At 46.6% G+C, this 27,545-nt stretch overlaps 1 protein-coding gene across 3 annotated transcripts in view; it reads left to right on the forward strand.

The window, feature by feature from the left end:
- Xdh (xanthine dehydrogenase) overlaps positions 1-27,545 on the forward strand; it is a 61,299-nt gene that overhangs the window by 12,780 nt on the left and 20,974 nt on the right. For 2 of the 3 annotated variants that reach the window (XR_007348131.1, XM_015479794.2), the window contains exons 5-21: positions 691-817; positions 1,738-1,799; positions 7,957-8,025; positions 8,334-8,420; positions 9,766-9,907; positions 12,312-12,404; positions 12,979-13,130; positions 14,236-14,329; positions 15,636-15,745; positions 17,787-17,971; positions 19,993-20,164; positions 21,469-21,552; positions 22,745-22,914; positions 23,275-23,398; positions 25,059-25,178; positions 25,966-26,062; positions 26,951-27,075. Coding sequence is in view for 2 of the 3 variants with exons in the window: in XM_015479794.2 (XP_015335280.1) it covers positions 691-817; positions 1,738-1,799; positions 7,957-8,025; positions 8,334-8,420; positions 9,766-9,907; positions 12,312-12,404; positions 12,979-13,130; positions 14,236-14,329; positions 15,636-15,745; positions 17,787-17,971; positions 19,993-20,164; positions 21,469-21,552; positions 22,745-22,914; positions 23,275-23,398; positions 25,059-25,178; positions 25,966-26,062; positions 26,951-27,075 (2,013 nt within the window). In the remaining variant the exon portion in view is untranslated. Of the gene's footprint in view, positions 1-690; positions 818-1,737; positions 1,800-1,828; positions 2,278-7,956; positions 8,026-8,333; positions 8,421-9,765; positions 9,908-12,311; positions 12,405-12,978; positions 13,131-14,235; positions 14,330-15,635; positions 15,746-17,786; positions 17,972-19,992; positions 20,165-21,468; positions 21,553-22,744; positions 22,915-23,274; positions 23,399-25,058; positions 25,179-25,965; positions 26,063-26,950; positions 27,076-27,545 lie in introns of those variants that run through there. The other variant, XM_048804585.1, reaches the window with a different exon arrangement.

Consider the following 27,545-nt stretch of genomic DNA (forward strand, 5'->3'; position numbering starts at 1 on the left):
GCAATTTTATGTAACACAAGGGAGACTCCCAAGAGACCAAAAAGCAGAAGAAAAACAAAAAAGAAAGCCACGTGAATGAGGAAAATCTCCTTACAGTAAAAATCTTCCTGCTTTGCATGGGAATCCTGTGACGTTCGATGCATAGAGTCAATTCAGTTTGACATATTTTTCCAATTCTCTGGCCTCCACCGGACTTTCAGTGTTGCCTCCACTTAAGAATACAGGAATGCAATGGGACTCTAGTTTGGAATAAGAGGTGCCCTGTTGACCCTCCAGGAAGGTCAGTTGAGCTGGACTGCAGGGTAGTGTAATCAGAGGAATACAACACAACTCTTCCATTCACAGCATGTTAAGTTCTTATATTTCCTGGGCCTACTTCCCAGAATATTCATTGCTCTTTAAAAGGGGTGGCTTGCTCATTGTAACACTGCCTGCCTCCCATATGCCAGGCACAGGTCAAGGGTTTACATGAATTATCTCATTAAATCCTTAGAAGTAAAGATTAGGACTGTCCTCCTCCTATAGACCAGGTGCCCATGGCTGGTCTACAGGACCTTACATCTAAGGAGGGGCTTGACCTGATCATTACCCCCCACTGTCTCTCAGGAGGAGCTGGCTTCAGGGGAGTCCTTCAGGGAATGGGGAGGGGGTCTCGCCAACACAGGCATCTGTTTCATTTGTCCCTTTCAGGAGAGAATTGCAAAAAGCCATGGCTCCCAGTGCGGGTTCTGCACCCCTGGCATCGTCATGAGCATGTACACGCTGCTTCGAAATGAGCCAGAGCCCACCATGGAAGAGATTGAGAATGCCTTCCAAGGTACGGGCCTTCAGGCACAGCCAAGGAGGTGGAGTGGCAGATGGGACTCTGCGGCGGGTGGTCAGGATGGGGTCAGGGTGACAGCCAGGAAGAGGCTTGGAGTGTCAGAACACCTTGTGGAGGAAAGGCACAGGCCACCCCAGAGCAATGGCTAAGATCTGCTATGAAGTTAGTTTCTCCTGCTTTGGAGAACACTTGGTTGGCTTATAGACCTCATGGGGTCCCCTGCTTCCTATAATTTATTCTTGCCCTTCTCCAGCTTTGAGGTGGCCTTGGCACTGGGCAGCTGGCATGGGAGACCACTTGGTATACTGCACAGAGTCCAGTGATATGGCTTCCTCTTATCAATTTCCACCAACTCAGGATTCTTCAGGGCACAGACCATATAGGAGGAAGGTAGCCAGGCAGGACTCAGCCACAGGCAAGGGTTGGCTTCCCAGTTTTCCTCCTGTGAGTGGGCCCAGGAGCCTGTCCCATGTGTCTGTTCCTCTGAAGTGAACAGAGAAGCTTCCCTACCTGTTCCCTACATTTCAATCTATTATTTCTCCAATTAAGTATTTTGAGTCCTGTGCTGTACAGGCACAAGAGGAAAGATGTAGTTACTCCCCTCAAGGAATTCATACTCTGAAGAGGAAGTGAATTTATAATGTAGTTTGATAAGCTCACTGATAAGGTCTGACCAGACACCCTGGAGCACCAGCAGGGGCCCCTGACTTATTCTGAAATCTTCCTGGAGGGGGAGTCATGATGGAAGTTTTGAGGTTAGAGACATGAAGAGGAACAGGGACCTTCCAGACAGAGGAGACAGGAAAACAAAGGCAAAGCTGTAAATGGAGCATCCAACTGGGCTGGGGCAAGGCCACAAGCCCTCCCCTGCCCAAGGCCAGCACCAACGCTGCAGCTTTTCTCTTGGCCCACAGGGAACCTGTGCCGCTGCACAGGCTACAGGCCCATCCTCCAGGGTTTCCGGACCTTCGCCCAGGTAAGTGGGGCCCCAGAGCAGCAGGCGTCCTGCTCTTAAAGCAGCAACCCTCAGGGATCACAGCTGGGAGGGATGCCAAGGGATACGGTCTCTGAGAGGAAAGGTGAGATATCTAGTGAGCGGGTCCTTCTGCCAGGGACAGGTGCTGTGGGGAGTGGATTCTGCTGTTCTTCTCCATAGCCCGGGGCTTTCCTCCCAGTGCAGGCCTGGAGCTCTGCTTTCTAGAAGAGGCATCCTGCCTGAGTGCTGGCTTCCTTCAGTGCTTTCAGGCTTGGCAGCTTTTCCTAGAGACTGGCAGGCTCATGGGCGCTAAACATGGCATCTAACAACAGCCCAGCCTGGCTCAGCGCTTGTGCCCCTCCTCCTTCTCTCTCCTGGCTGTTTCTGAGGTTGGCACTCGGCTGGTCTTATGAAGCTGATAATTAGATCTCCAGACAGTTTGTGAACCCCTGCAGTGTTCATCTCACTCCACAGCCAGGTATGTGGGCATTGATTATGTAACCAATGGCATGTACCTGCCATCTGGCATGGGGCGCTGGCTTCGCTTTCCTTGGCTTAGTCCCCTCAGCTTTTACCTGATTTCTCAACTAGGTCAAGTTGCTCCTGTCTCCCATCAAACCTTGTCATCTCAATTTGATTCTGGGTTCAGGAGACAGTTACAGACACCTGTGCTTTGCACTGACCTTTAGAACTGTTACGTCTTGAGAAGGAGAGTTGTGCCTACCTTATCCAAGAAAGGGTGGGGGGAGGTAGAGGTGGGTCTTCACAAGGACAGACAACACCAGGCCCTGGAGAATGCAGTTGATGAAGTAGTAGGAGGTGTACAATTAAATGAAAATCATTCAAAGTACATATTCCAAGTCTGATGACCTGGGTTCAAGTCTTTTATCATGATGAATGACCCTGGGCAAGTTTCCTTGTTTCAAAAATGGGAATAATAATAATACCAACCTGATAGTGTTTGTAAAGAATAAGTAGTTCCTTCAAAGCTTTTAGAACAATGCCTGGTACATCTTAAGTTGTCCATAAATGGAGCTGTGAATTATGATGTTGACACATTTCTTCTTCACCCACCGTATGAATGATCTCCGTTAATTGCTCAGGCTTCCCTGAGAACAGTGATTGTCAATCTTGCCTATCTGTTTACCTAGGCACCTGCTCAAAGACATGCAAACTAACCACAGTCCTCACAGTGCCTCATAAGAGAAGGGCATTTGAGTATAGCAGACAGTTGCACTACTGCTTGAGGTCTGAGATTTATTATCATTGAAGTGATATTCTGTTATGCAGCAGCAACCCCCTCTACCCAGCTGTCCTGCAGGTTAGCTCAGAACAAGGCTGAGCTGCCAAATGCCTGACATGCAGAAGGTGAGAGGACGTGTCCTCATAATACTCACCGGAGGCCCCCAGGCTTTATTCAGAGACAATTTACCTTTATTTTACACAGAGTTCTAACAAACTTGATTTTCCTGAATCTAATACACACTAGAAAATCTGAGCACACTGTTCACAGCAAGAATGACAATGTCCATCTGGCCACAAGGAAGGAAATGGAAAAACCATTAAAATAGGCACACGCAAGACTTCTGGCTTCTGATACATACGTAAGGAGTTTTGACATCTTCATTCCATCCTAACAATAAGTAAGAAGCTGAACAAACTGAGAAATCAACAAGTCTTCTTAGATTCATCAGAAAAACAAGGTTATAGGATGAACTCTTGTTTCTCAAGTTGGAGGCAGACAGGTGGATACAGAGAATCACAGCATACTTGGCCATAAACACGTGAGCAGAAGCCTCTTTATGAACGAGTACTGCAACAGGGAAACTTGAGCAGTAATTGATGAATTGCTGGAACTTTAATGTGGACAAGCCTCAGACATACAAACTCTAGGGGACCCAGGCATGGGGAGTCCTCACACTTTTATGAGTGCAAATTTCTCTTCCTCCTACTTGGAAGAAGAGAAGTTTCAGCCACCCTGACTCACTGTGGAGAGGAAAAATCTACCTGAGACACTTGTGACACTCACAGTTCAGGTACACAGACTCACCAAAAGACAGAGACCTAGAGTTAGGACAATAGGATCCTTCACACTTACCAGTATATTACTAAAGGTCTGTTCACAGCAGATCCTTTTATCCATCACAGATGACTTATTTTCAACAACCCACACAAAAAAAAATTCCAAGCATACTCAAAGGCAAACACAACTTGAAGAGATGAAACAGCAGAACCAGGCTCCACAGGGTGGAGATGTTGAAGTTATCAAACAGGGAATTTTTAAAGGCTGATTAATATGCTAAAGATTTTAATGGGAAAAAAAATAGGCAGCATGCAAGAACAGATGGATGATGTGTGCAGAGAGAAGGAAATTCTAAAAGAGAAGTATTTTAAGACGCTAGAGATAAAAAACAGTATGATAAAATGAAGAAGCCTTTGGTAGGCTCATTAGTAAATTGGACATATCTGAGGAAAGAATTTCTGAGCTGATGATGTGGCAATGCAAACTTCCAACCCAAAAGGTGGAGAGAAAAAAGAGTGTAAAAAATATTAAACTCAAGAACTGCGGACAACTACAAAAGCAAAATATATATGTAGTGGGAACACCGGAAGGAAAAGAAAGAGAGAAGGGCACAGAAGCAATATCTGAAGCAATAGATGAATGAGAATTTCCTAAAATTAATCAGACTAAAATAATTGAAGCCAGGAAGTTCAGAGAACACCAAGCCAGATAAATGTCAAAACAAAAACCCAAAGCCAATTGGAGCAAAACAATAAATCCCCAAATTAAAAAACAAACAAACAACTAATCCAGGCATGTTATATTCAAACTTCATAGAATGAAAGATAAAGGAAAAAACTCTTCAAAGAATCTAGAGGAAAACACTCTCACTTATACAGGAGCAAAGGTAAGAATTATATCTGATTTCTCAGAAACCATGCAAGCAAGAGGAGAATGGAGTAAAACATTTAAAGTTCTGAAAAGGGAAACGCTCCCACCAAATTAGAAACTGTTTTTCAAAGGTGAAGGAGAAATAGACTTCCTCAGATAAACAAAATTGAGGGACATTGTTGTCACTAGACCTGCCTTTCAAGAAACACAAGAAGAGATTCTGTAGAGAACCAGGACATGGACTTGATCCCTAGCAATATGGGGAACGGGGGTGATGGGAGAAGAAGGTGGGGGGAGTGGGGAATTTTCAGAGAGAAGAAAAATGACAAAAGTCATAAACTTAAATCTACACGAAGAAATGAAGAGCACTGGAGAATGAATATGTGAAGGTGAGATGAAAACCTTTCAATTCTTCATTAATCTAACAGATAACAGATTGTTCAAAACAAGAATTGCAACATGTATTTGACTAATAGTGCATTTATATATGTATATACATGATGACAGCAATGGTAAAAAGAGAAAGAGGGAGGGAGAATATCTTGTTATAAGGTCTTCATACTATCCGTGAAATGGTATATTGTTATTTGAGAGTAAACTGGGATTTGTTATAAATGTCTTTTACAAACTCAAAAAAAGTAAGAGAAATACAATGGATATGCTAAGAAAGAAGAGAAAAATGGAAAATATACAATGCTCTGTTAAAACCACATCAGAGAATGTGTGAAAGACAAAAGTAGGAACAAAGAATATGGGAAGCAAATAGAAAACAGTAACAAATATGGCAGATACCACTCTAGCTGTATCAATAATCACCTTCAATGTTAATGGTCTAAATATAACAATGAAAAGACAGATATTTTCAGAGTGGATAAAAAAAAATAAAACCCAAATATATGTTGTCTACATGCAACCCAAGTTATAAAGACAGATCTAGGTCAAAAGTAAATGGATGTAAAATGATATACCATGCTAACACTAATGAGAGGAAAGTGGGAGTAACTATGTAAATTTTGGACAAAGAAGACTTTAAGGAAAGGTGTCAGGAAAAAAAATAGGAGAATTAAATGACAGAGTGAGAGGGAATTTTCCTGATTGCTAAAGTTGTAGAACATTCTTTCATCTCTTTGTTGGCCATGGATAGTTCTTCTTTTGAGAAATGTCTGCTGCATATTTACTTATAATTGTGAAAATTTAGAAATGGCCAAGATGTCCTTCTGCAGGTGAATGGATAAAGAAGCTGTGGCCCATTTAGACAATGGAATATTGTTCAGCACCAAGCCATGAAAAGACACGGAGGAATCTTACAATGCATATTGCTAACTAACAGGAGCCAATCTGAAAAAGTTACATGTTGTATGATATCAACTACGTGAAACTATGAAAAGACAAAACTATGAGGGCAGCGGAAAGATTAGTCATTGCTAGAGCAGAGGCAGGAGGGACGAACAGACAGAGCACAGAGGATTTTAGGGCAGTGTGAGGCCCTTCTGCATGATACTGTAATAGTGGATACACATCATCATACATCTATCAAAGCCCACACATTGTCCAGGTAAACCATGGACTTTGAGTGATGATGACCTGTCCAGGTAGCTTCATCCGTTGTAATAAATGTACCACTCTGGTGCACATGCTGAGAGCAGAGGAGGTTGTATGTGTGTAGCCAGGGCAGGGAAGAGGGAGAAAGGGTATTTGGGAATTGTTTGTACTTTCTGCTCAGTTTTTACTCTGAACCTAGAATCGATCTTAAAAAAAAAAAAACTAGTTTATTAAAAAAAAAAAAAAAAAAGCACAAGCCTAGCAGTCTTAGTTCATAAACTGTGAATCTCAGAAGGGCAGAGGCAGGAGAAATCAGCCTTATCCAACCTCAGAAGACTTGGAGGGCAGTGACCTGTTATTGAACATCACAATAATCTGTGTCATAAACATACCAATTAATTTATCAAGGAAAAAGATCTAAGTGCGATTGTGCTGGCACCTTAATGATCTGGAAAATGGACCTGGGTGGAACGTCTCCTCCCTCAGGAAGGCCAGGCGAGCGAGGCTGATGCTTCACCACATGCAAGTTCCTCTCACTTTCGTGGGCCTGAGAACTCCCCTGCATCACTCTTTTGCCAAGAAGATGAAAAGAGGCGTGAGGGACCCTGTCTTCCTTCTTCCTTTCCTATCTAAATTCAGAGGGGAAGGGTGAAGGGGCCGTAGAGAGTTCCAGAATGGACAGAGCAAAGCTATGAATGTGGGAGGCTCTACGTCTCAGGCCCCATGGGCAGGGGGTCGGACCAGGGAAGGTTCCTCTCTGCTGCCATTGTCTGCCCGTGTTTGCATGTCCACACCTTCAGCCTCCATGGTCTTCTGAGAGCCCTGTTAGGAAAAATGATGAATCATGACACACCCTTTGAGAAATGACAGCCTGGAATGGTGTCTCCTGTGACTCACATGCAGAAGGGACTGTTCCCAGCCTGCTCCTTCAGGAACTGACTACCCAAGAAAAGTGCCTGGAAATTTTCCTCACTTTAGTGTCTCAGCACAGCCCCACAATTCTGAAATGTCTTCTGAAGCCCGGAGTTGCAACTCCTGCCTTATTAGGGCAGATGGGCCTGATGAACACATCCTTTCCCCGCTCTGCAAGACCTCAGTTATGGGAACAGTGATTCTGTTCTCTGTTAGTGTTCTGCCATTGGCATCGAGAGGCCCTGAGCAGATCCTTCACATGGGTGATGAGTGGTTCCCCCTGGACCCTTCCTCCAGAACAGGCCCACAATGAGGAGTGAAGAGTGTTCAGCTTTCTGGGATGAAGTACCTAGTAGGTAGGGAGGAGGCCATTGGACACACTGGATGGACACATCTCTCGGATCAGCACTGGTCTTGGACATCCTTGGCAGAGTCCCACAGAATGCCCAGCCTGAGAGACACCCAGCCAAGCCCCATAGATGTAGAACCTGAAAGTGGAGCCTCTTAGGTCCTGAGAGGACCTATGAGAAAAATACCTTTTGATAAAACAGGATCTATTTTGATGGAGACCATTTCCCTGTCACTCCTAAGTGTTCATCCATGTGTTCTGTAACACACATCAGCAAAGCAAAGATAAGAGAGCGGAGCCTTGACTCTGCATGCAGGCATGTGGGATGGGGTGGGGGTTTCCCCTTCCTGTTGGTGCTGGAATAGGTACCAGAGCTGGAGTTCAGTAGATATTAATCATCAGGATTCCTCAGATTCTGTGAAATCTCTATAAATGTCTATGTGTGAATGTCATCTGTCTAGGATGGAGGATGCTGTGGGGGAAGTGGAGACAACCCAAACTGCTGCATGAACCAGAAGAAAGACCACACAGTAAGTGAGTCTTCTCTGCCTGGAGCCTGGGGGTAACTCAGACTCAGAGGAGTCACTGAGCTCTCTCCACACCCCTGGCCGCGGTGGCTGGAAGAGGGAACTGTGGCAAGATTTGGGGATGGCCAGGTGAAGAGAGTGGTGAAGGTGCTCATTAGCCCTGGGGTCGTCTGGCAAGACCTCCTTTCTTCTGCTTCCCAGGAGCTGCCTGCCCCTCTACCAGGGGCTGGGAACCAGCTCACCAGGAGGAAGGGCTGGATTAATCCTGAAAGGAAGAACTGCAGTTCCTTACGTGTTCTCTCTTCCTGTAGGTCACTCTCTCCCCATCTTTATTCAAACCAGAAGAGTTCATGCCCCTGGATCCCACCCAGGAGCCCATCTTCCCTCCAGAGTTGCTGGTAGGTGATGCCGCAGGGAGCAGTCCAGCCGTGTCTGTGCTGTGAGACCCTGAGACCTGCTTTATTTTTATATCCACTAAGAACCTTGCACCTTCCCTGTCATTTAGGTGTCAGTTCAAATTTCCCTTCCTTTTTCCTCCCTGCCTCCCTCCTTCCTTCCTTCCTTCCTTCCTTCCTTCCTTCCTTCCTTCCTTCCTTCCTTCCTTCCATACTGGGGATTGAACCCAGGGGTTCTCTATGTCACCAGCCCTTTTTATTTTTAGACAGGGTCTTGCTAAGTTTCTATGACTGGCCTCAAACTTGCTACCCTCTTGCCTCAGCCTCCAGAGTAGCTGGATTACAGGCATGAGCCATCACACTGGGCTCCCTTCCTTTTTCTGACACCTCTATGGGGCCACACTCCACAGCTCCTCACACAAGTCATACTTACAGTTGCTAATGTGATGTCTAATGTTCCTTGCTAGATTATAAGCCCCATGAGGGCAGGAAGTGGGTCTCTCTAGCACACTGTGCATTAGTAGCAGGTGTTCTCTAGTGACTTGGGGACCTCCTGACTTTATCTAATGTGTAAGCCTGCGAAGCCACCTATTCCTCTCTCTGTATGCAAACCATTTATTTTAAAACAAACTAAGTTATATTCGAAGGACATGATTCATGGCTTATAGTTCCGTCTTCAGGACACCTCTGTGGTGCCCATTTTCCCACTGACATTTATGGCAGGGAAAGAGTCAGGCCACTCTGAGTTTTTCAGATATGCATTTCTTGGGATTGTGGAGTCTATGCAGCCTCCCTCCTGGGTTTGACAGGCTGGAGGGGACAGATTTGCAGCAGGCTACCACATCACTTCTTTCAGATTGTGAAACTTGGGAAACACCATCAGTTTGATTGGGGGGCTTTCTTTCCCAGCCCAGTGTCACCAGCTGTGCACCAGATCTAGCTCTCCTCTGCTTTCCCTTCTCACACTCCCTCCTTCTCCACCGCTGTTCCTTCTCGCACCTTGCCCATGGCGCCCCCTGGAGACAGCGTGGAGTACTGCAAGGAACCTGGGCTTTCTGTAAGGTCCCACAACCTCCTTGATCTCTGGGTTGCTCCTTTGCTTGTAAAACAAGACTCACACGGCCTCCTTCATTGAAGTCAAGATGGGGAAGATGTGTTTACTAAGTGCCGGTGGAGTTCCTGCCTCAGTGTGTGCTAGTCCCTCCTATTCCCCAGTACATAGGTCTTTCTGTGAACTAGGTATTAAGCAAGTCAACAGAGGAGTTGGCCCCATTACAGAAGTAAAGCAATTTCTCGGGGGAATGGGAAGAGGAGGGAGACGGTTCAGTAAGCGTGATACAATTCCCAGAGGCTGAAGGACACTCCCCAGAAGCAGCTGCGCTTTGAAGGGGAACGTGTGACCTGGATCCAGGCCTCCACCCTGCGGGAGCTGCTGGAACTCAAAGCTCAGCACCCTGACGCCAAGCTCGTGGTGGGGAACACGGAGATTGGTAAGGACCAGGGCCTGGGTACTGCCGAGGGTCTGGGAGGGGTTCTGGACCCTTCCTGCTTGCCCTCACCCCTCCCTGACCTCCCCCCACTCTGTACCCCACCTCTGTCCCATTGACTACCCTGGGAAACCACTGAAGAGCCCTGGACACTTACTTGATTTCCCCTGCTGAGACCCTGGCTCTGAAGTCACCCAGACCTGGTTTGAACCCTGGCTGGCTGTGTGTTCCCAGGAAAATTCCTTGGCCTCCCTCACCACCATTTCCCATTCCTTCTATGGGGTAACTCCTCAGAGGGCTGCTTTGAGTATCAAAAGAAATCCTTGCATGCTCATTGACTCTTCTCCCTGGACATCTGCAGAGTGCCAGCTACAAGCCGGGGTCTCAGGGAAGGGCTTGGGACACAAAGATCAATTGGACATGGTTCCTTCCCTCAAGGCTCTCCTAGTTGAAGAAGGAGGGCTGAATGGAGCCAGAGTCTAGCCAGAGTTTTTTAGATGCTGGGGAAGTGGTGTCTAGAAATGCCACACTTTTGCCTCCCACTACCCCTTTTCTGGAGGATGATGTGATAAGGTAAAGGAGAAGGACACAAGTTAGGGTGTCTGATTCATGGCAAGGAACATGTCCAGTGTCAGAGGATCTCTGGAGATCCTTCTAATCTCCTTAAGTCTTGCTACCCCTGGTCCCCAGGGCCATGACTATATGAGCAAAGAACCCTAGGGCCACCACTACAAGGGTGGTAAAGAGAGGGAGTGTCACTGTGTTTGTGCTGCCTGGGACTGTGCCCCAATAGTTGGAAAGGCCAGGGGGGCTCAGGATGTGCAGTCTCAACCCCCATGCTCTTTCAGACAGAACAAGATGACAGAGAGGCCCAGGCCCTGTCACTCTCCATCTTTTCTAAGCCTGGTTTGGCTGGTGTCCGTCCACTTTGCTAGGTCCCGCACCTAGTGAGGCTCCCAGCTGAAGATCACGGCACAGTCAAGGTTTATCTCAGAGGACCTCTGATTGGGAGTGAGGTGGCATGCCATGCTTTCAAGTAGTCAAGTGCAGAGGTTGGGGGTCTCTTGGCTCTGGTTCCTGAAGGAGTCTCCAGTATCTAGGTTCTAGTTGAACCCTCAGCCATAGAAGGGAGCCTGGTGGCTTGGTTCAGTGCTGTTAGATCAGAGAGCTGGCCCTGCCCTCTTAAGCACAGATACAGTACAGAGTCCCCAGCTGCACTTGTGTGACACATTGTGCCTGGTGAGACATGCCTGTGATGTGATTGTGTGGCTCTGGCTTAGTAGGACTCATAACAGTTGGTGTTCTCTTTGCTACACTGCCTTTGCCCATATAGTCATAGCCTAGGGTCCAGGGCTTGATTGAAGGTAGATACAAGGATCCCAGGATGTCCTGACACTGGACATGTTCCTTGCTGTGAGTCAGACAAACCCTGGCTTCCAAGAGAAAGGAATTCACACACATTATATCAACTCAACACCCCAGGTAACTGCCCACAGCCAGTGCAGGGTGTTGGGGGAGTGGGCTTAGAGAAAGCCAGATCCATATGGGCCCCAGGCCTCCATCTGCATTCCGTGTTCTGGGGGTGAGGACACCCACACAAGCCAGACTCGATGCAGAAATGCACAGGCATGGGGCTAGGCCACCCTTGGGTACTGGGTAGGGGGCTCGGCATTTATCTCCAACCTTTCCCATCTGTAGCCCCACGGGTGGGGTCAGGAGAGGTGCTGCACCAACTGGGTCTCGGGAACCCAGGTGTGCATGTGTCCCAGAGGCTCCTAACTTGCTTAGCTGAGAGGACAGACGCTGGACATGGTTGTGGGCTTATAAAGCCCCACACCCTGAAGAACTCAGATTCTGAGGACTGGAAGGAAGATTGCTCTCATTTTCCTTTTTCGCTTTAATTTTGGACTTTTATCTTTTTATTGTTATATCCTAAACTAACAGTAGCTCGAGAACTGAAATGTGCCTGTTCTTAGCTGTGTGATGTGGGTAAAAGCCTGATCTCTTTGTGCCTAAGTTTCCTTATCTGTGAGCAGAAACCTACAGTACTTATAGAGCTGCTGGGAGGATTAAGTTAGTTAAAACAGGGAAAGGGCTTGGAAGAATTTCCAATGTACCCAGATCCCTGTGGTTTTTTTTTTTTAATGTTATTATTACACACACAGCACAAACACACATGCATACACACAGTACAGTAAATTTAAGTTCATTTCATTTGAATATGGATAGATTTTTTTTTTTTTTTGTAAGGGAGAGAAAGACATAGTCTTCCCTAATCCCATGCCTTGCCCACTGTGTTTCCTAACCCAGCCCTGCACCGTCCCCAGCACGTGGCAATTGGGAATATGTCATAAAGCTGTGCATAGTGGGAGGGGCGGCTGAGGTCTATAAAGGCTTCTCTCTCCAGGCATTGAGATGAAGTTTAAGAACATGCTCTTTCCTCTTATTGTCTGCCCGGCCTGGATCCCTGAGATGAATACAGTGACACATGGACCAGAGGGTAAGGGGTTCACCCTGAGCCCATGGTGGCACAGTGATGCTGGGGATGGACCCCAAGGGGGAGGTGGGTGCCAGGACAGCCTGCCCTTGGCCTTTGGCTGCCACCTGCTTTCCCTGGAGCCCAGTTTGCACAGGGTAGAGGGGTGACTAGAGAAGGGGGCACCCCTCCTGGCCTTTCCTCCCCCAGGTTTCCATGGTCAGGTGCCAGCAAGCAAGAGTCTATGAGATTTCATTGATTTTCCTCAGTCCTGCCCACACATTAGAGTCATTCATGGGTGGGGGGAAGTGGAGAAGTAGGGATGGTAGCTTGGGTGCTTTTTAAAAAAACAATGTTAGGATTTTACCTCTGCATATGCTGATGTTATTGGAGAACTGCTGGCTTAGAGGAAAGAGAATAGGTTACAGAGTCCCGAGGCCTGGGCATTTGGTGAGCAGCTGAACCTCTCTGAGCCCTACTCTCCTCGTCTACGTAAAGATGTAGGTCATGGTTCAGCTTTGCTTGGGTCTCCGAGGAGCTGCGTGGGATGTGTCCTCACTGTAGAGGGTGTGACTGTGATTCTGAGTGTGTGGTCTAGGCATCTCCTTTGGGGCTGCGTGCCCCCTGAGCTCTGTGGAAAAGATCCTGGCAGATGCAGTTGCCAAGCTTCCTGCCCAGAAAACTGAGGTGTTCAAAGGATTCCTGGAGCAACTGCGCTGGTTTGCAGGGAAGCAGGTCAAGTCTGTGGCGGTGAGTCCTCGCTCAGAGGCAAGCAAGGCCCATGGGTGCGGGCCTCTTTGCCGAAGGCAGGTTGGCCCCAGCTACAGATTCCCCCCTGCTCCAGCCCAGTGGGCCCAACTTTTAGTGATTAGCATTTCCCAGGATGCAGACCCGGGTCCCCACACTCAGAGCTTCTGATTCAGTGAATCTGGGATGCAGCCCAAGTCTCCTGGATACTTCTGCTGAAGGTGGTCTGTGGGCCACATCGAGAAATAGTCCTCACCTCTGAGGTTGCAGAGGTACAGCTTCTGGCCTCCCTCTTCTTGAACTTGGCTGGGGCTCTCAGTAGGTGAATGAGAACTGTATTAGAGAGAAGGCAAAACTGGGCAGGGGGTTCCATTTCAGAGTGTGGGGAGAACCAGATGGAGTCCCCCTGGAGGAGGGTAGGGTGCACCTGTTGACTGTTCAATCAGGCTTCAGAGTGGCCCTCTGAAGCAGGCATCCTTTCTACTCCATGTTTAAATTTTATTTTTTTAAGAACAGAACATCCCACTTCTGTTCCCCAAACCTGCCTGAGCACCTGCCACTTCTGATTGCAGATGAGGAGGTTCAAGCTCAGAAAGCTCCACTGTGCCCCCAAGTTCTGCTAAATCTGCTTCTAGGAAGGACTTTGTTTCCACTGTACACTTCCTCCTCTTTTCCAGTAATGAGAAGCCTCTATCTGATTTTTCTTCCTTTTTTTTTTTTGCCAAGTTGCCAGGAAGTGCAGATCCACATATAGCACTTAAAGTCTTCCTCCTCTTTTTCCTTGATCCTTATCTTCTATTTCATTTTACTAGCTCCCGGTGGTCTCTGTGATAAACCACCTCAGTCCTTTCAGGAAAAGGTTGAGTGAGGTCAAACAATTTAAAAGGCCTTGTCTCCATTTACTGACTCTTAAATTTCAGAACCGGGACCCAACTCCAAGGGTTCTGATTTCAAGTCAAGCACGTTTTTCTGAGGGCCCATGTTACTGGGTTGCTCTCGTCCACCTGGGATGCAGGTCCTTAGTGCTCCCTGTAGACTGTGTCCCCTGCCTGCCCTCTGCTTTGGGGTCCTGGGGTGGGCTGTCACTCACTCTCTTTGCTTGTCCTAGTCCATTGGAGGGAACATTATCACCGCCAGCCCCATCTCTGACCTTAATCCTGTGTTGATGGCCAGCGGCGCCAAACTGACCCTGGTATCCCGAGGTGAGCTACCTGGAGCAGAGGTCCAGAAAGAGGGACTTGGGGGAGGAAACTCACACCAGACAGGACATTTTATGGAGAAACAGAGCCCAGAGTTCAGTGCCCCGGCTGTCCTACGGTTTGGATTCATGGAAGCTGCAGGCAATGCATCTGGGTTGGAGGCTGGGAGAGCTGTGTCTTTTCTTTGTAGAGAACTCACAACTGGGTCAGCTTCCTGCCAACCTTTCCGCAGGGTGCTCTGGGGCCAGAATGCACCAGCTTCCCACAGCTGATTGTTCCATTATGAGGAATCTGCAAGCCATTTGTTAAACATGTCCATTATTTAAAATTAAATTACATAAGCATAGAAATAAAATAAATTATTTTCAAAACAAAGATGGTAATACTCAAAATCCGTGAATTCCTATTAGACTTCATTTGACTATTATGCCATGCTTTTGAGGTTGTTTACGTCCACTATATCTGTGCTGTGGAAGTGTTCTGCCGTGGTGCTCTCCTGAGCATCTTTGTCTTGTTGGAAGGTCCCTGAGACCACCCTGGGCCTGGTGATGTGCTATGAGGATCCAGCTCGGAGTCTTCCTCAGGTTTATGGCAATGGAAGGACACAAAGCCCAGTCAGCAAAGGGGAAAGGTGCATGGGTCAAAGTCCAGAGGACCCCAGGCACAAGCCTCAGGATGCCCCACAGGGGTCAAAGGACATGCTTAATTCCCCAAGCAATGAGTTATGACAACACACATGAAGCATCATCCACCAAGGAAGCTTGCTGGAGACTGAGCACCCAGGGTTTTCTTGGGGGCTAGTGACTGGTCACACAGGCATGTACCAGAAGTCTGGACTCCTGGCAGAAGAGCGGGTATAGACTGTATAGGTTGTGTCAATGGCAGAGGCATAGTGAGCCATTCTTATAGCAGAATGGTGCACACCCTTCCAAAATCCATGCTCCCAGATGCCAGCCAAGGGCCGTTGTTGTAAGCCTACCTCCTCACAAGGGACAGCAGCCCGGGCTGCTGTGTTAACTCTTTGCTGCACTTGTCCCAACCTCACATTCAGTGATGTAACATGGTCACTTGGCTATAGAGAGAGCATTTACACTACAGATTGACAAATGCTAAGAATCAGGGATTCCCCTGACACCCCCCAGCACACCGCTGCTTTAGGACTCCAGGTGGAGGACTTGGCCTCGGTTGTGTTCTGACTGGGTGTCAGAGAGCAGAGAGAAAATGGATTTCACTGGTGGGCTGTCCTCTGCCCCCTATGCAACCCCCAGCCTCTCCCTCACGTTGGCCCTCTTCTTCCTGTCTCTATCAGGCACCAGGAGAACTGTTCGGATGGACCACACCTTCTTCCCTGGCTACAGAAAGACCCTGCTAAGTCCGGAGGAGATATTGCTTTCCATTGAGATCCCCTACAGCAGGGAGGTGAGAGGCAGGGGTCCAGGCTCTGCCCAAATTACCCATGCTGCTGAGCTCAGACCTGGAGACAAGAGCCCGCCTCGGGACCAACTTTAGCATCCCTTGACCTTGATACTGATGTTTTTCTCTCTGATGAACCAACCCTATTCCTCTCAGGACAATGGGACATTGCAGGGCAGGGGTACACAGGGCATGGGCATAAAGTCACTCAGCTAGACATACGATCCTGAGTGAGTCATCTTACCTTTCTGAGCCCCAATGTTCCCACCTGTAAAGTAGGCACAAATGTTATGTACGTGCATGGTCTTGTGGGGGCTGAAATATTTCATAAGATTGTTCCTGGCAGGTGTCTGGAAGCCATGGAGGTTACCAGCATAGTCCCAAGAGTAAATTCAGCAGTTGAGTGTTCCTGTCCCATGTCAAGGGCACAGTTTTCTCATGGTGAAGAGTGTAGGGCTTGCATGTGGAGTGCAGAAGATGTCTAAATCAGACCCACTTGTGCTGACCCTGACCTTGCTCTGGGCTGGCACTGCTGGATTTCTTTTTTGTGAACAGCTTTTCTCGCCCATTCGGGGAGATCTAGGCACCTCTGCGTGCTTTGCTCTTAGGGCCTGGAGTGGCTTGATCTGGGTGCTTCTCTCCCTTCTTAGCAGCCACTGACTCAGGACACATCCCACAATGGGCCTCTTGGAAAAATGGTCTGGAGAGGCGGGGAAAGCAGTGGGCGAGGAGGGTGAAGGGTCTACGGCAGCTCCTGCTCCAGCAAGTGTGTGAGGGATGTTTGCCTTTGCTAACTTTGACCTCCTTAATGAGAATGTGAATCCAATTACAGCAATGATAGCCCTGAACTGGATTCTTAAGGATTTTCTAGCTTGTCTTTGCAGAACATTCTGAGCAGTGATTCCCAGAATTTGGGATTTTCCCAAAATCCCAGAAATTTTGAATTTTACAGATCACTATTTTTTTTTTTTTAAATTATGAGTCAAGGAAGGGGAAGGAAACAGGCTTAGCACTACTCAGATTTTATTTTGCCAGGTATGGTCATTAATGGAAAATACCATTTTGTAAAAGAAAGGAGATTTTAATACCCAGAATTAAATTTCTCAACAAAGGATGCTGTTAACCTGATGCTGAGCACTTGTGGCACTCAAGTGAAAATGTCCCTGAATGACTCTGAGAGTGAACATCTGGAACCTCTGCTCCAGACCAAGTCCAAATGCTGGGTTCGGTGACCAGGAATATGAGCTTAGTCTCAGGAGGGGCTCCACAGCTCCAGAGAATTGAAATCTGTGCCCCTTGGGGGCCTCAGCAGTGGGCTTCATTATGCTTTGGGTGGATCTTTCCTTAACCTCCCACTTGGTGTTAATCAGAATGTGCAATCCGTGGGGTACAAAACTCAGCACCTGGCATGGAAGAACTGAAGTCAGATGGTTCTTCCCTGGAAAATGAGTTCCCCTGTCCTCCTCTCCCCCAAGACAGACCCTGGCTCAGACCCAGGGGAAGAACAGGTTCAGAGCACAGAGGCAGCATTGTTTCCTAGTGGGTCACTTTCTTGCAGAAAATGAGATTTCTCAGTTGACATTAGAATAGTGGGAGGGACAAGGAAGGGTGTACCCACAAGTGAGATGGCTTCAGATTACCTGTGCCATCTCCCTGTCCCTGTTTGAGAGGCAGCCAGGTGCTGACTGAGGCTTCATGAATCTTCAGAGAGGTTGGGTGGGCCCTGACCCTGGGCCCCAGGGTGGGTCTCGGGAGCCTACTTCTCCCAGCTAGGATTTGTGTCCCTGACCCTCAGCATTCCTGACCCCCAGCATTCATGACCAACGGGGAGAGGTCCTGACTCTTTCCAGCTTCTGGGAATGTGACCTGGAACTCCTCCCATAGTGTGGTACTTACGTCTTGTCTTTGATCCCGAGACAAGGTCGCCACGGCTCTGCGGCGGCATTATCACCTCACTTCCCCTCACCTCACAGTCCTGTTTTAGGCTGGCCACTTGCAGTCCTTATGAAACAAGGTGGAGAACAGGCATCTACTGGTTCTTTTTCAGGGTGAGTTTTTCTCAGCATTCAAGCAGGCCTCCCGGCGAGAAGATGACATTGCCAAGGTGACCAGTGGCATGAGAGTCCTATTCAAGCCAGGGACCACAGAGGTGAAGGAGCTGGCCCTTTGCTATGGAGGAATGGCCGACAGAACTATCTCAGCCATCAAGACCACTGCAAAGCAGCTGTCCAAGTAAGAGCTAGCACCAGTGAAGCTGCTGTAGCCGCCATTATTCTGGCTACTGGAGTATTACTATTGCCACTACCACTTTTATTATTGCTGCTCCGGCTATTGCTACGGCCGCTGTTGCTACTGATATTACTAGGGCTACTAGTGTTACTACTAGCACAATCATGCACAGTATGTTGATGTTTTGAGCAGTGATGGGCCACGCATATGACAGTGGTCCTACAAAATTACAATGGAGTTGAAAAATTCCTAGTACCTAGTATTTTTATTGTATCTTTCCACATTTAGATACATGTAGACATACAAATACCAATCATTGTGTTACAATTGCCTATGGTTTCAGTACAGTAACATGCTGTACAGGTTTATAGCCTAGGAGCAATAGGTTCTACCACATAACTTGGGCAGTAGGCTATACACATAGGGGTTTGTGTAAGTGCATAAAGAAATAGCCTAGGGCTGGGGATGTGGCTCAAGTGGTAGCGCGCTCTCCTGGCATGCACGCAGCCTGGGTTCTATCCTCAGCACCACATACAAACAAAGATGTTGTGTCCGCTGAAAACTAAAAAATACATATTAAAATTCTCTCTCTCTCTCTTTCTCTTAAAAAAAAAAGAAATAGCCTAACACACTCTTCAGAATATTTCCCTGTTATTAAGTGACATGTGACTCTAGTTAGTATTAGTGCTGCTGTACTACTATCATGTGGTTACTACTGCTGCTACTGTTAATTCTGTTATTACTGTTAGTGCTTCTATATTGCAGCTATCACTGTTGTTCCTATTGCTGCTGCTTCTGCTACCGTGGTCACGGTACTGCTTACTAGGACTAATGCTGCTGTTACTCTTACGACTGACATCACTATCATCACTGCTGCTACTATCACTGCTGTTATTCTTACCAATATAATTATTATAACTAGTATTCCTACCATGGCTATTCCTGCTATTATTATTGTTACTACTATTGCTGCCTCTTCTACTACTGTTACGATTATTGATACTCTTATTATGACTGTGGCTTGTAGTATTTACACTAATAGCATTACTACTGCTGCTATTATTACTACTGCTATTGCTACCACCACCATTACTATTGCTATGTGTACTGCTGCTATTCCTATGGCTACTAGTAGAATTTTATGCTGCTCCTACTACTATTGCTACCTTCTAGCTTTGCTGCTACTGCTCCTAATATTACTGCTGCCACTGTGCTATTGTGACTAGTAGTGTAAATCACTATTGCTACCACTAATTGTACATAAATAGTAGGGTTTCTGCAGCTGTTTTCTGCTAAGAAAATTGCTTCTCCCATACTACTGTTACTACTTCTGCTATCATTACTGTTGCTACTATTACCACCACTGCTATTGCCACTGCTGCCATTGCTAGTATTCCTACTGGTAGCATCGATGCTGCTACCATTACTGCTAACGCCACAGCCACTGTTACTCTGGCTGCCGTTACTACTTCTGTTATTAATCCTGCTTCCACTATTCCCATGACTGTCATAAGCAGCAATTGTACCAAGTTCTTCACTGGCATTATCCTACATAATCCTTACAAAACCCACACACGATAAAGCTTAACTTGAAATTTGGCATCTTGGTTCCAATATTGACCAGGAAAGTAACATAAATCAAGTTACACAGTTTCTCCATGCCTCAGTCTTCTCAGTGGTAACATGGGTGTGAGACTTTTTCCCTACTGTAGTTTTTAATTAAATTAAAAGTGATGATTCATAAAAAGCAACTAGGGCAATGCTTAGCATGTTATAAAAACTCAGAAGACATAACTATCATTATCTTGTGATTTTTAGAGTGTATCTACTTTTAAAGGTGAGGAAACAGAGGCCCAGGAGGTGAAGTAACTGGTTAAGCGACTTGCCTCAACTCACACAGCTCTGAGTATCTGAGCCAGGTTTTGAACAGAGGTTTGCATGGCCAGGAGGCTTTGGGTGCTGCGCTCCACATGGCATGACTGGGGCGGGGGTGAGGCACACTCCCCACATCTGCTCTCTGGCAGGTTCTGGAACGAGGAGCTGCTGCAGGATGTGCGTGCAGGCCTGGCCGAGGAGCTGCACCTGGCCCCAGATGCCCCTGGCGGCATGGTGGAGTTCCGGCGCACCCTCAGCCTCAGCTTCTTCTTCAAGTTCTACCTGACGGTGCTTCAGAAGCTGGGCAAAGAGAACCCTGAGGTGGGTGAGGTGCAGATTCTCAGCAGCAGGCGTGTTTGGAGGCTGGTCAGGGGTTAAACCTGTTTCTTCACTCTGGATGCCTGAGAGCAGGAGCAGGAACCAGAGACGCAGGGTCCACAGACATGAGCCAACCAGCTGGCTGGGTCAGGGACACTGACAGGCTCTTGTCCTGCCAGTGTCATGAGCTCACTGGGGAACTCGAATAGCCACGCCCCTCTCTTCCTCCCAGCTGTGGAATATGCAATAGGGGCCGGTGGACCAGATGGCCCTTCCAGAAGCAGAGCAGACACGACTGTGGCTGTGCATGTAGGAAGGGAGCAGAAGGGGAGAATGGAACGAGGATGGGGGACGTGGAACACAGGATGTGCCTCCAGGCTACTGGCAGGCTGAGGTGGAGCCCTCCTCCCAAGATTCTTTTATCAGGAGCATTTGTTTAATGCCTATCACATACCGTGCTACTCGTGGGATGAGGGGCAGCCTAGTGTGGGACAGAACAAGTCAGCAAAGGCCAGCTGGTGTGACAACTAAGAAGGGTGGGGTGTGGAGGGAGCACAGAAGAGAGAAGACGCTACAGAGAGGTGGACAGTTGAGCCAAATCCCTCTGTAAAACATTAGAAATACTTCCACTTTTTAAAAATTAAAGATTTATTTTGGAAAGCTTTAAAAATACAGATTATAAAGGAAAACTAAAGTTACCCCCTATTCTTAGGTCCCAGAGAAAGTCACTGCTTAAGTTTTGATTTTTCCCTACACTTCTCTAACCTTTTCCCTACATGCTGTTTGCCCTGTCTGTCATTGTTTCCATCTGTCCTTTCATCATCTGTAAACACATCTACCATCTTGCGATCTTTTGATCTGGAGATGTCATTTTCTAAACAGATTAGGGATCACACCACATGAAGACTTTTATACCCGCCTTACCTTAGTATTGTGAATATCCTCCATGTCATTCAGTACTTCCCACGGAATAGAGGGGGAAGGGAGACTTTTCTGGGAAGGCTGGGGAGGAAGAATTCCCGACAGAGAGAGCAGCACGTGTAATGCAGAAGGGGAAGTCTGGAGTGTGGGAGGAATCAAGGAGCACTGGGTGTGCTGGGTCAGGTGGCTGGAGATGGAGCTGAGGTGGTTGTTAAATTCTGAGTGCTCAGAGCCCATGTCTGGATGAGGTAGACCCCTCCAGTACTCAGAGGGTATAACCTGACGGGCTGAGGGGAACCCTCATCACCTCTATCACTTGGGGACACCAAGAAAGGGATCAATGATGCAACGCTGTCATGGCCACCTCTGTTGTCTCGCCTCCACAGAACTGTGGCCTGCTGGACCCCACCTTCACCAGTGCCACTCTGCTCTTCCACAAAGACCCTCCAGCCAACGTCCAGCTCTTCCAAGTGAGTACACATGTGTGTTCTGATATGAAGGCCAGCTCAGGCCACCCCTGATGGCCGATGACTGACCATTGACCAGTGCCCAGCTTGAATCATACCTAGATGTGAAAAGCTCCCCACTCTCGTGCCTACATGTCCAGTGTAAGAAGGGGGAATCATACTGGATGGAGCTGTTTCCCCTTTGTTGGCCTAAATGTCTTTCTTAGGATTAGTCTGCACCTGTGCCTTAAAGAAAAAACAGGTTTTTTTTTTTCCATTTATCTTTTCTATGTAGGACTAAGTCTAGACTAACTTCAGACGTCTTCCTGAGTGGATGTGCATACACACATACGCTCAAACCATTCTATCAGCTACAAGTTTTTGAGAGTAACTGAGCAAGGGATTAGCAAATGTTTTCTATAAACAGTTTAGATTTTGTGAGTCAGACAGTCTTTATTGCAACAACCACCTCAGCTTCGTCTCCAGCCACCTGACCCAGAACACCCAGTGCTCCTTAATAATGGTCCCTGGTTCATAGGATGGCCAAGCATTAAATGTGTTAATAAAAGTAAATTGCTTAGATGGTTCCTGGTATATAGTAAAAACACTCAAAAATATTAGCCATTATTATTACTTTGAAAAACCAAAAACAGAACTTTATTATAAAATTAATATATCTTAAGATATTTTTGAAAATACAGGAAAATATAAAGACAAAAATAAAAATCACCCAAGAGAGATTCATTGTATTTGTTTAGTTCTTTTTCCCCATTTATATATGAACATGCATATGTGATATTTATAGCATATATTATTTTCCCTACATGATTAGAATCATTACAGAGAGAATGTTTCATGTCTTATTTTTACAATTAGCATGTGCATTCTTTCTTTTTAATAAAAATTCTTCAGAAATATGTTTTGATGGCTGCATACTATTTCATTGTATGCTATAGCGTAACCCAGTTCTCAATTGATGGACATTTAGTTTCCTCCTTTTTTGGGGGGAGGGGTTCCTTGATATACTTACACTATGAGCACCCTTATCAGTGACTTCTTAGGTGCTTCACTGTTACTTTCACCCCTAAAGCCTTTCTACCTCATTCATTCCAACCCTCTGGGTTTGCTTTGGTATCTGGCCTCAAGGACTCCCCAGAGTCCATGAACCTCTAGAGAAACAGTGTCCTCAGCCTGACTGGTGATCATGATTTTCCAGGAGGTTCCCAAAGGTCAGTCTGAGGAGGACATGGTGGGCCGTCCCATGCCCCACCTTGCTGCCAACATGCAGGCCTCCGGGGAGGCAGTGTACTGCGATGACATCCCCCGCTATGAGAACGAGCTGTCTCTCCGGCTGGTCACCAGCACCAGGGCCCATGCCAAGATCAAGTGAGTGCAGCTGCCGTGGGGAGCCCGTGGCGCTCCAGGGGGAGGGTGCTGGGAGCACCTGAGAGGCTTCACACACAAAGATAACCTTAGCAAGCGTCTTCCAGCGCTTCCCAGCCTTGAGATGAGGATGGAAAATCATCTCAAAATCACCATCCAGAGCGCAGCAGGAGGAGTGAGGGCCCTGTGACTCCTGAGGAGGGTCTGCTCACAGGGCTGATGTCCCAGAGGCAGGCAGGGGCCAGATTGAGAAAGCCTCGGGGGAATAAAAGCTCATTAAAACAAGGCCAGTTATCCAGTCCAGGGGATGGATCTCCTGCTTCAGTTTGCCCACCTGGCTCCTCCCGTGGCTCGTTCTTGCAGGTCCATAGACACTTCAGCAGCTAAGAAGGTGCCAGGGTTTGTTTGCTTCCTCTCAGCTGCCGATATTCCTGGGAGTAACACAACTGGACTTTTTAATGATGAAACAGTCTTTGCGGAAAGTGAGGTATGCTTGGGTTTTATTTTGTATGAAATAAATAGAATAAGTATTGAAGTTTTAATTCATGCTCATGGCTCCAGTTTGCCCTCATCTTGAAGATTATACATTTGCACTTATCATGACCATCACTCCGGTCGACCGTTATTCAGTACAACTCATGATGGGATAGAATATGTTATTATTTAAAATGTTAACATTTAATTGATGGCTGCTGTTTGCACACAGCAGGGTAACTCTGGGCCTACATGGCGGTAAAGTAAGGCTGGTGATTATAGAATTGGGTTCCTAATGTATGACATTAAACTCTTTTATTAAAAGAAAAATAAGAAAACATTAAATGAACTAACCAGAAAAGAAATAATAATACCATCACTTTGTGGATTGATAGCTCACATATATGAAAATTCACCTATTGATTTCAACTATATGGAATTCTACAGCAACATAGTTTCCAAACCTTTAAGACAGTTGCTACAAAAGTTCTTATACTTTACTATAGGATAGTTCTCAGATGGTCATCTCATAGTTCTAACACAGATCAAATGTTGCCCATCTGATGTGGGTAGGTATCGCTGAAAGTTAAACTCACCTTATTATTGGTGTAAAGGTAAAGGAAAGAACAAAAAAATCTACAAATATGAAACCCGGAATCTATAAGGATTCCTTAGAAGAACATATTGTTTTACAAGCTCCAAGAGCCTCCAGGAGTACTGCTAGCCTTTTGGTTAGTGGGGGTCAGCAGATACACTATCACTGCGTTAACCAAGTTCATAACTGGGTCCTTAAGAGAGAATTATCAGAGACTTGCATGCTAAGTATTGGTTCATATTGTTAGAAACCCTATATTCCAAAGTGATGAGTTGGACAATGTATTTTGTTGTTTATTTTAGGGGGAATGTTTGATGAAAATTATCCCTGAAGGAGATTCATTAAGTTTTTATGGAATTGAATTTAAAGAAAAAAAAAACAATTGTTATTCTATAAATTGAAAAATATCTTATTTATAGATCATTGAATTTAAGTCTTATCTTTCGTGAGCTACTGCTTTTAGGGCTTCTAGATAAAATAATAAGACATGATTGTGGCTTTTGGGGAGCTCTTGGTATAAATCTGGGAAATAGCACATTAAGAGAATGATAAAGTGGACCGATAATAAAACTGAGAGTCAAGGCCTAAGGTTTAGTCATGATCTGGTAACTACTAACCAGTCTTGATGGTGCCTTCTGGTCGCCACCTCTTCATAGGAAGACTCAGCGTGCTGGAGTATGTCTGATTTGACCTACTTGGGCACCTTATCTCCATTCTGCTCATGGCAGACAGCCATAATCAATCACTATACTCTACCCTGTGCAGCTTCTCAATACGCTACCAGTACTAAAAACTCAGACTTGGCCCTTGAGATGAAATCTGTTTCTGATACCAGTGATCTCTCTGTGCTCTGTTCTGTTCTACTGATTCTAAGCTCTTTTTAAGAGGCTCATAACCCCAGTTTTAAGAGGCTCATACCCCCAGTTACTGGGATAAGGAAACTTGAAAAGCCCCAGGACATTCCTAAAATGTTCTTTGGGAATGTGGGGACTTCCTTGGCCTTTTTGAACAATTTGTAAATAGTACGCTTCACAAGAGCTGTCAGTCGTGTTCTTTGACAATCTGCTCTTGCTCCTAGGTAACTTGTGTTGGGCACATCATTGGTGCTGTGGTTGCTGACACTCCAGAGCATGCACAGAGGGCAGCTCAAGGGGTGAAAATTACCTATGAAGACCTTCCGGCTATTATCACCATTGAGGTAACTGCCTGTGTGTAGGAGTGAGCTCCCTGTCCCTGCAGGTGTGGTTAGAAGGATCCTTCACAGGAGATTTGAGCAGCAGGTGGGAATTTGGCTACCAGAGGTCCCCTTCTTACCATGGTGCTACTTAAATGATTTCAGATTTTTCAACTTTACGATGGTGTGAAAGCATACACAGCTACCATTGTTTTTCACTTTCACTACAATATTCAACGAATTACCAGAGATATTCAACACTTCATTTTAAAGCAGGGTTTGTGTTAGATGGTTTTGCCTGACTATAGGCTCACGTAAGTGTTCTGAGGGTGCTTAGGTAGGTGAGGCTAAGCTGTGATGTTTGCTAGGTGAGGTATATTAAGTGTTTTTTAATTGTGATACTTTCAACTTATAATAGATTGATGGAGACATCACTCCATTGCAGATCAAGGAACACCTATAAGTGTATTTTAAAATCCCTTCCTACCCTCTGTTTTTTTTTGTCCTTTAATTTCATATATCATCTTGGGCCCAGTCCATTAACAACCAAACGGACTTCCTCTTTCCCCAAATTTCAACTCCAGTTGTTTTTTTTCTGGGATTCTTTTCTTTTCCTTAGGATCCATGTATAGGTGAGGAAATAGGAGCATGTCTCCCTGGGCCACAGTGGAGCTTGTTTTAAGTTGTTCATGAAACTTGTGGAGATTCACGTGTGAGAAGAGAGGCCACAGTTCAGAGACCTCCTTTCCCCAGGCAGACGCTGTCTTCCTCCCCCTGAGTCAGGCCACTGAAGCTTCTTTCTGATCCTCAGGATGCTATAAAGAACAACTCCTTTTATGGATCTGAGCTGAAGATCGAGAAAGGAGACCTCAAGAAGGGGTTTTCCGAAGCAGATAATGTTGTTTCAGGTACAGCTGTACATTATGCAGTAGGCATGGGGTGACCCTGGTTTGCCCATTAAATTCAAGAGATCCACATTGAGCCCTGGAGCAGGAAAAGGCGATTCCCCCAAATTTCCTAATGGAAGATCACCTCCGACATCTCTAACAGAGCAGTAGACAGCGTTGGGACAGAGCCTCACCCATAGTAACCTCCACTCCCCTGTCCTGGGCTGGCTGTAGCTAAGCATCCTAGTATCCTAGAGAGAGTAGGTGTGGTGTTTTCTGATTCGGAAGACTGTCCAGAGAAGTCATATCCCAGATGTGGCCAGCTTGGAGCTGCCAGTCCTCTAACCTCTCCATCTGCCTGAAGGTGCTCCTCTGCTAGCTCACCCTCCTCCCTGTTGTCCCTGTCCTTCTGCCTCTGATTCTGTGAAGTTAGCTCCTCAGCTCTTAGCCTACGACAGGCAGCTGATCAGCCCCTTTTGGAATTGCTTTCCACATTGGCTCATGGGCATTGCTAAGTCACCAGCAAGCCAACTAACTCTCCAGCAGGCCTGACAGCTTCGGTTCTGCAAGATGCTCTTGTTTTCAGCTTTTCAATTACATCTATTAATTCTCTCTTCAACTTTTCCAAATTTTTAGGAATCTGTGATTTTCAATGACTGCACTGAGAAAAGAGCTCTATGCCTGATGTATTTCAGTGTCCTTCTAGTTTCTTTGTGGGAGGGAGAGACATAACTTCCAGATGGTTAAGACTTTGAGACTCTTTCCCACCAAACTTGGGGAAACCAGAGGTTACCTGTGGGCCTGGGGTTCCCGCTTGGGCCACTTGGCAGAGTGCATGGCTTCCTTAAGCAAGCATGCATGCCCCTCTACCGCAAGGGGCTCACAGTGGGGCTGTCATTGCTTCCCCAGGAGAGTTGTACATCGGTGGCCAGGAGCACTTCTACCTAGAGACTCACTGCACCATTGCTGTCCCAAAAGGCGAGGCGGGGGAGATGGAGCTCTTTGTGTCTACACAGAACACCATGAAGACACAGGTAGATGACCTGTGGGTCAGCTCAGGGCACTGGAAAGATGACAACAGAGGCTGTAGCAGACCAGGAGGGCAGTATGGGAAATGGGAAGAGGGAGATCTGGCTGGTCCTCAAGGGGGCTGGTATCTCTGAGTTTGTCATGTAAGCTTTCTCTGCCTCAGTTTCCTCTTTGGTAAAATGGAGCCTGGTAGGATTGTTATATCAATTAGATGAGTTTCAACAGTTGCACCAGAGCCTGGTAATTCTTAGTTCTGATGATTCCAGTGCTAAGTAGCTCTGGTCAAATCATGTCTTGCCTTCATTTCCTCATCTTTAAAATGAAGGAGCTGGGCCCAGTGATATTCACAGGGATCACTAACTTAGTTGCTATAGCTCAGATATTATCTATCACCTGTAATGCACAGTAATTGCCAGCATTTTGGGTAGCTAGTCTTACCCAGACTTACCAGCCTCTGGCTGGTAAGAGTTTTGGC

Source organism: Marmota marmota, unplaced genomic scaffold (assembly GCF_001458135.2).
Source record: "Marmota marmota marmota unplaced genomic scaffold, marMar, whole genome shotgun sequence".
NCBI lineage: Eukaryota > Metazoa > Chordata > Mammalia > Rodentia > Sciuridae > Marmota > Marmota marmota.